The 8,414-nt window shown below is 52.5% G+C and overlaps 1 protein-coding gene across 1 annotated transcript; it reads right to left on the bottom strand.

The window, feature by feature from the left end:
- Nucleotides 1-4,796: 4,796 nt before the first annotated feature.
- Nucleotides 4,797-7,542, bottom strand: HER10_EVM0000863 (uncharacterized protein; the record flags this gene model as incomplete). The annotated part of the gene is made up of 4 exons (XM_035470630.1): nucleotides 6,120-7,542; nucleotides 5,875-6,059; nucleotides 5,259-5,817; nucleotides 4,797-5,184 (listed from the first exon to the last, which is right to left on the bottom strand). Exons 1-4 carry the CDS (start codon nucleotides 6,602-6,604, stop codon nucleotides 4,797-4,799), a joined length of 1,617 nt encoding a protein of 538 aa, XP_035330382.1. The 5' UTR covers nucleotides 6,605-7,542.
- Nucleotides 7,543-8,414: the final 872 nt, after the last annotated feature.

The raw sequence follows: 8,414 nt of genomic DNA, 5'->3' as shown, positions 1-8,414 counted from the left end.
ATGTCGTACTGTAGTTGTTCTTGTTGATCGTTGATATATGTCGAAAGGTGTACGGTCTCGATTGACATATCCGTCATCATAGTCAACTCTTTCTCCTTCTACCGTTTGTAGTTTGTATGGATTGTCCTTCCATACCCATGGTAGGTCGAGTTTGTTCATTACTCTTGGTGATATGAAACTTCCTTGTGCGCCGCTGTCGATTATAGCGCGCAGTCTGTGTCCGTGTATTTCGAGTTTGACCCATAGGTGTGCGTCGTTGCACTGTCTGGTTGCACATAGGAACTTGTCTTCGATTTTCGCCTTTCGTCGTTCCTTTGCGATTGGCCTTCCTAGTTTTTTGACAGTCTGTTTCTCAGTCGTGCTTGTTCAATTTGTTCTCTCCGTTCCTCCAGGCTTGGGATTTGGGAACGTAGTGGATCTGACAATGGTCGTGTCTACATTCGTCCCATTCCATGTCGTTGCTGTTCTGGCATCGCATAGAAAGCATGGGTCTGGTCTGAATGTTGCCTTGTCGAGTCCATTGAAGTATGTGAGCGTCCAGTTCGGTAGTTGGTCGTCGACGTAGACGTCCTTGATAGGTCGGTCGTCGCGTCTTCGGGGGTAGAAGCGACTTTCTTTCTTGGGTGAGAGATGCCAGAGACACTTATCGTCGAGGCATTCTGCCCAAAATAATTCTTCGTGGAATGCGTCCTTGGTGTTGAGCAAGGAGCCATCTCCTTGACTAGTGGTGTCATAGGTACTTCCTTAGGTTGACTAGTTCCGTGGAACTGTACTGTCTGGTCGTCTTCGTACGGATCAATGTTCTTACACCGTGGTTCTTCGGGTTCCTCATCAGAGCTGGTGTCGTCCACACTAGGATAGAATCCATGGTCGATCTCCGTCTGAGCACGTCGTCGAGCGACGTCGCGAGGTTCGTCCGAATCATAGGGTGATTCTTCGTCGAAGGTGTGGCTGCTGGAGCCGATCTCAAGTTCGTCCTTCTTGAGTCGAAAGTCTACCTTTCCATTCTTGATTTCGAAGTCAAGATTGGGCCTCTTGATTACTTGATTTTGTCTTCGCGTTCTAGGTTCTTGAGTTGTTCTTTGACCTTGCGAATGAATTTTTGTTTCCGTCGTCTCGTCGCATCACAGATGGATTTGGTCGGGATGTCGTCCGATGGGGGTCCCTTCTTCCTAAGGGATTGTTTCTTGTTGTTTCGTCGTGCCATGTGGACGAGATTACCCATGATTTCTTCTGTGTCGGGGCCTCTTTCTTCGAATTTGAGGAGTTGCTCTTGTACTTGCCTGAAGTCTTTGCATGATTCTTTCTTCAAGGAGATGAAGGGTATCCTTCATGATGGGGTCTGTCTTGGCCTTCTCTTCATATTCTGGCAGATTTGAGAGAGTATGGCGACACATCTGATGTTGTTATCCTCGAGGGTGAGAGGTCGGTAGATGGGTATCTCTTCTTCTTTGTTGCCACCGCTAGGGTCTTGACAGGTGGTGGGGTGGTGTCGTATCCGGGTCGTTCGTTGTTCTTGGTTTTTAGGTACCATCCGGTTTGTTCCTTACTGTCTTGGTGAATAAGGCAGTTGTCGTCGTAGCAAGCCGTCCATGAGAGTTGTGCGTGGGGAATTTCTTGCTCGCGATATTGGCTCGTTTTTCTGGAACGGGTTGGTGTTGATGCGTTTGGGTTGTCGGCAGTCTCTAGCCATGTGTCCTGGCTTGTCGCAGTTGTAGCATTTGAAGTCCTTCCTGGGGCGGTTGTCTTCTCTGGCGACACTGAGATCCATGGACCGTCATGTTGTCCGTAGGCAGTGCTTTGTCGGTTGTTGTTCCAGTTGTTGCGAGGTCGCTGGTTCGCCTGGAAACTGCGTTGAGGTTGCCATTGGTACTTGCGTCCGGTGTTAGGTCGTTCCTTCCTTTCCTTCTTGCGTTCATAGAGTCGGTTGTCAATTCTGATGGCGAGTTCTCCGTACTGAAGGAAGTCTTCTGGTCTGTCGAGCTTGACCAGCTCGTCCTTGACTTCGTCCTTCAGTCCTGGTAGAACATGAACATTTTGGTGTCGTCAGTGAGGTCCAGTTGGGCACTGAGACGTCTGAATTCGGCGGAATATTCCTTTGCCGATTTGGTTTGTCGTAGCTGCGCTAGGTCGCGTTCAGCTTGTCGTTTCTCGTCAGGTCCTGGAATAGGGACCTGAGAGCTTCTTCGAATCCATTGAAGTTACTGTAGATGTCGCGTACTTCAGTAGAGCACTCGTCAAGAGTTTCTTTGCTGAGATATTCTTCCTGGATAGGTTCAAACCACTTGAGGGCTCGTCCCTGAGGAAGCTGGCGGCGTGCACAACTTTCTCGGTTTCGCTGGTGAAGTCTCCGTGATGGAAGTTCTGATAGTTTTGACTTGAATCAGAAATCCCTGAGAGTACCTGGGGTGCCGTCATAGGTGATGGGTGCGCTGAGTTTGAGTTTCTGTCGTCCTCCCTGGATGGGGGTACCAATGATGTTGGCAGCGGCTCGGAGAGTGTTGACCTCTCCTGAAGCGCCTGAACATTGGTACTTGCTTGTTCTCTGAGTCGGATGACTTCGTTCTCCAGGTCCTGAATGCGCTGAGGGCCATTCCCGAACTGCTGGATCATGATCTTGAGGTTTTGGAGCTCATTCGCGGTTTCGTTGTACATGGTCTGTACCTTGGCGATGTCTGCGTCTCCTTTCTGGACTCTCTCGCGGAGTCGATCGTAGGTCTCTTTGAGGGTGACCATCGTCGGAGTCGACGTTCATAGGAGCTGTCTCCATTTCTCGGCCAGGCTTCGAACAGGTTGTTTGGAAGAGGCTGAAGAGCCCGGGGTAGGAGATTTGGCTGAGGCGCGGGACGACATCGTTCGTACTGTTTAGTTAGTTTTTCGTAGAGTGAACTTACTGAACAGGAGCAATCAAAGTGTTACGGCCAGCTAGTCGTAGTGAGTATGTTAGCAGAAGTTGAGGCTGCGATAACTAAGTAAACAGTGTCAGAATCGTGATAGCTTCCTGAAGCTATCTGTAAATCGTAAGGTGGGTAAGGCTTCGGTGATCAATCGTAGTCTTGTCAGAAGGTTCTCAGTGAAGATAGCTGAAAGCGATCGTAAGATCTGACAAGTTGATTGCTGAAGAAGCTATGGAAGTCTGTCCTGTGCCCGGCCCAAGTCCACACTATATACAAGTCTCGTTCCTGAACATATTCTTTGTCCGTATGTTTACCCAACGGTTCCCGTGTTCTGAACATACGGGTTCCGTATCGTGAAAGGACGGACCCCGTATCTCGAACGTACGGAGTTCCTTATCTCTTATCGTCACGTGACTTGTCCCATAGTTCTTCCGTCCCGAGAGGAGTCGCCCTGAGTTCGTGTTCCCGCATATATGGTGTGGTAGCCGCCGTAGGTCCTGTGGGGCAGGCCCTGGCCTTGTCATGCGTGTTGGGTCGTAACAAATAGTAACCGTAGTAATACGTCTTATTTAATAGTATTTAACTTAATCTATTTTTAAAGGATAAAGAGAATAAAAGGAAGTATTATAATTATATAGTAAGTAGGTAGTTTAGGAAACTTAAGTGCGGCATTACTAATTTTAAGTATATTTATAATAGAATATTTTATATACGAACTAGAACTACGGCTTCTTTATTATTTAGGGTTAGGGTTAGGGTTAGTTGTATCAATGAGGGCAGCGTTGAGTTGCAGAAAAATGAGAAAACACAAGTGTGCCGACGCGCAGTTCGCAAGGAAGACTGATCACGTTTCGCCTGTGTTGTGGCTCATCAGGGCAGAGCTGAGTGCGGACGAGATGCGCCTACTTATGCTTCATCAGAATGGGAAGAGGGGAAAGACCTCTTCCATTCTTTGTTAGGCAGCAATGTTGTTCGGCGCGTATTTCGATCCTCCCATTGGCTTTGTTGGTTCGCGTTCATATGCAGGACTCGCGTCCCTCGTACGATCGGAATGCCATTCTCGGTATATCGGATTAACTTCTCAGTCCGTCCGACGGAAAATCCCCGCTCAACGGGGAGACCGGAAAATTGTTTTTCCATACCGGATAGGTAGGTTAGTGGTTTGCGGTTAGGGTTAGGTTATTAGGGTTAGGTTAGGTTAGGGTTAGGTTAGTTAGGTTAGGTTAGGTTAATTCAGGAAGAAGAGTCCGTATTACCTCCCGATGCAGATCCGTTGGCTAAACCACATTTGCCAGAAATGTTCAAGTCAAAGCCACGCTGGCGGCCGAACTTACTACAGGTGACAAGGCCGGGGCGAATCATCCTCAACATCCCGTTGACTTGTCCAACATCTTTCTCCACAACGTGTATGTTGTCCTGCCATGTTCGCAACGGTTGCCGAGTCCACCAGTTTGATCGGATAGCACTGTGAAGTCCACTTGGATGAACAAGACGGTTGGTGTGGAGAGACAAGTAACATGTTGACGACGTTTGCACTGTCAAGCCGCACTCCTGTCAGCTCTTGTCTGCTTGATAAATGATCTCGAGCTGTAGCAGACGATGTACGCCCAGCAAAAACCTGCTCTATGAAGTCGTCTGACCTGCGGTTGCATATATTGCACCCAATATCTAAACGGCAAGTCGATGGACGTTGGATATGTTGTGGCCATCATTTGTTGACACTCATCATAGTCCTTTCCTACATCCACTTTAGCCGCAGTTGATTTCCCACGTACGCAAGAAACTTTTGTCGCTGGGCATCTTTCCCTGGATTTTGAACTCCAAATCTACATCCTCCCTCCAATATATACACGAAGTCTCAATTATACCACAAGACGTCACTCAGCCTTCCCTAGACTTTCAAGCTGCCGTATCCCGAAGATACGCGGCAAGGACGCCTCCCCATCCACCAGTGTTATCGCTCGCAAACACCTCCCAGATGACGCCCCCAGTCTTGTCGTACAGCAGCGCGGTGGTGCTCTTGGTGCTCAGGCCGAACCAGTACGTCGACTTGGCGCCGTCAGCGTAAGCCTGGTTGGTCATGCAGTTGCCGCCCGTGTTCTCGCACTGCGCGTTCTGCCACTGGTTGTCGTTCATCTTGTTGAAGAACACCCACAGCGCGGAACCGTGGATCACCACTTTGGAGCTGCCCGTCATGTAGTGGCCCCACGATCGGTAGCACCGGTCGTCCGGTCGTTGTTGCCCTGTCCCTGAGCCGCGCAGTTGCTGAAATCCGGGTCGCCGAAAGCTGATTTTACGCTGTGTTGGAAAGGGGTTAGCAATCCAGAGTATCGACAAATTTTGGACCAAGGGTTGACTTACGACCACGGGCTGGGCGCTCTTTGAGGAGTCCCCTCACCCTGCCAATATGCAGACTCCGTCTGCTCCAAGCTGATATACACATTCTGCGCGTTGTGGAGGTTATACTGATACAAGACGCAGTGCTCGAAGCTCGTTCCCACCAGCCACGTGGGCTTGGTGCTCTCAATGAGCGCGCCCCTGCCGACGGCAATGTTCTGCGCGGCGCCGCCGTCGAGCGAGTGGTCCGCCACCCAGCCCCACACGTTCTCTAGATACGCGCTCGCCGTGGAGGTGACGTGCATGAGCGCAAAGGCGGCCTTGCACGCGCCCGGGTCCGCGCCGCCGCAGTTTGTGTTGGTGAGCGAGTGCTTCGTGCCGCCGACGCGGAAGACACTGCTCCAGATGCCGACGTCGCCGGGCCGCGCGCCGGCCATGTTAATCTGGACTAGGGTCGCGCCCTGGAGGACGTCGGCTACCTCGACCGTGATGTCGGTGATTTGGGCGACGCCCGTCTCGCCGGGGTTGCCGACCTTGAGGATGGGCTGAGGGTCGTCCGGGTTCCAAAACTTTGATCCGATGCCTATTCTCAAGTCAGTAACCGGTTTCAAGGGACTCTAGTGGTTCAGGCATGGCCTACCGTTGATGATGCTGAGCGTCTCACCGACCAGCCGGGTTCCGGGGGGCACGTAGATCGTCTCCTCGGTGCGGTAGATGCCCTGCGGCACAAAGATGATCTTGCACCCCTTGTACTTTTGCAAGATGGCGTTGATGCTCGGCCCGTCATTGTGGCTGTTGTCGCCGTACGGGGTACTGCGCATCACCCTTCAAACTCGAACTGATCCAGCGCATACTTCTCATACTGCGGCAGCGGCGCCGTAGTACCGGTCTCCGGAAACCAGCGCGGCGGGCCGGTCGATGGGGTACACGGTTCCCTTTTGCAGGTTATTCGAGTTGACGTACCCCATGACCCACGTCTGCCCGGCCGCCACAGAGTCCTTGCGCAGCGTCGATCCGTCGCTCGCAGACTTGACGGCCGCGGTGCTCCCGCCGCCGACCTGGAAGTTGTCGAGGACCAGAGAATTCTGACCGTAGCCCGTCACGAGGTTGTTGACGCCGGCGTTGCAGGAGGATTCCACCCTGGAATCGACGACAGAGACCATGCCCGCCGTGTTGCGGCCCATGTCGATGCCATAGTTGCAGTTGGCAAAGGTGGCGCCCTGGACGACGGCGACCCAGACGTGGTCGACGGAGATGCCGACGTTACATCCGTTGAAGGAGAGGTTCTTGAATTGGTACTGCTGGCCGTTGACTTTGATGCCGATGGCGCCGCCTTCGAATTGCTGGGGCGTATTGTCAGTCTTTTGCATAAGCTCGAGGGCGTCCAACACATGTCAAGTCGAGGACAAGGCCATTGACAGCGAAGGGAATAAGAGACAGAGACAGGAGAAAATAAGACTTACACAATCGCTAATCAAGATCCCAGAACCGCCCTGCGCCATTGTGACGCCAATATGGCTCGAGAAATTCGGCATGCGCACTTTGACATTCGTCAACGAGCACCCCTGCGACACGCTCCAGTCCATTCCAACGGCCGCGACGCCGGTGCCGATCTCGGTGGTGTCAATCACCAAGTTCCGCACCGCCATGTAGAAATTCTTCGTCGCGGACCCGTCGCCCTGGTGGGAGTCGTAGCCGTTGATCACGGGTTGCTCGCCGAGCGCCGGATCGGCGATGAGCACGGGCGGGTTGAGGGCGTCGCCGACGAGGTAGGTCGTCACGAGCATCTGGATCGGCTTCTTGATGCGGTACCGGCCGGGCGGGACGTAGATGTAGGCCGGGCGGGTTGTTACCGTGTTGCCGGTACGGCTCCATGCTGTTTGTACGTTTTGTCAGTTTTCATGTATCAGACCACAATGGCTTGGGGTGTATATATATATCGAAGCATCAGATAAGGCAAGGCAAGGTATATATATATATATATATATACACACCTTCAATGGCAAAGTTAAAGGCATCAGACGAGTCCTGGACGCCCGTGTTATCGGCGCCGTACTGGACCGCCGTCCGGTAGTACTGGTACGTCGAGTCCGTGCTCGTCGGCGCCGTGCCGTTGTGGCCGATGGCGGCGCGCCACCAGATGGAGGGGTTACTCTCCACGGGGCCGGAACACGTCTGTTGTCTCGAGTCCAGGACGGCGGCGGCGGCGACGGCATCGTGGGGGTGCTGCTGGTGCGGGTGGGCGGCCCCGATGCCCAGGAGGGCGAGGAGGGGAAGCAGCAGCTTCATGATGCGATGTGATCCAGAGAAGCTTCGTCCTTTGTGAGAGAGGGCAAAGGTCCTCGAAGGAGTGAGTAGACGGTGCCTCTGTCTTTTCGGGTCATTGAGTTTTCAGTGGTAGGGACATGGCCGAGTCTTTAAAGAGGCGATTTAGGATCGCGCGCCCACCCTACAGGATTTCTACGGCTGCGCTGGTGCCGCTCATCGTCATCAAACTATTCCGTGCCAAATTCCGTATCCTGAGATTTCTGTCCGAGTCGCACACGCACGCGAACCACCACCTGTGCCATGTATCCGTAGTTCTTATTTCTTTCCTGCATGTGTATGAATAATCGCCCAAACCACGCTCATTACCGCAAATCTGCAGCAAGGGAGGCGGGTAGCTTAATGTGCTGGAGCCAGTCACACTCACACTCCTCGCGCGGATATGCCCAGCAGCCCAGATCGTGGCTGCGACGGCCCCACCTCACACACACGGGTGCGAGATGGGGTTCGTCCCATTGAAAGAAGAAGCGCACCAGAAAACTAAGAATTTTGGGGCTGATGTGAGATGCTTGGTGAATCAAGACCCGACTTCTTTTCAAACATCCCCCCCTGACTAGTATTACTGAGCTAGTTTTACTGCGGTAGTCTCACTAGCCTATTACATGCAGGTCTGATAGCCAATTCGGAGCGGGTACGGGCATACTAGCTTTGCGGGTTTAGGTTGCTTCTTTTGCAGTTAGGCTCTAGGCACCAGAATTTCGTTGACAGGGGTTTGGTTCCTTTTCGATCAACGTCTCTTTTGCAAGACTGCCGACGAGCAGGGCCAGAAGCTGAGGAAGAAGAGTGAGGGCGAGAAGAGAAAGGCGGTAATGATTCTTGATTACTTGCCTAGTCCGACAAAGGCACAAGGTAGAA

Source organism: Colletotrichum scovillei, assembly GCF_011075155.1.
Source record: "Colletotrichum scovillei strain TJNH1 chromosome Unknown Contig00008, whole genome shotgun sequence".
Taxonomy (NCBI): domain Eukaryota; kingdom Fungi; phylum Ascomycota; class Sordariomycetes; order Glomerellales; family Glomerellaceae; genus Colletotrichum; species Colletotrichum scovillei.
This window is presented reverse-complemented; position numbering and strand designations above follow the sequence as displayed.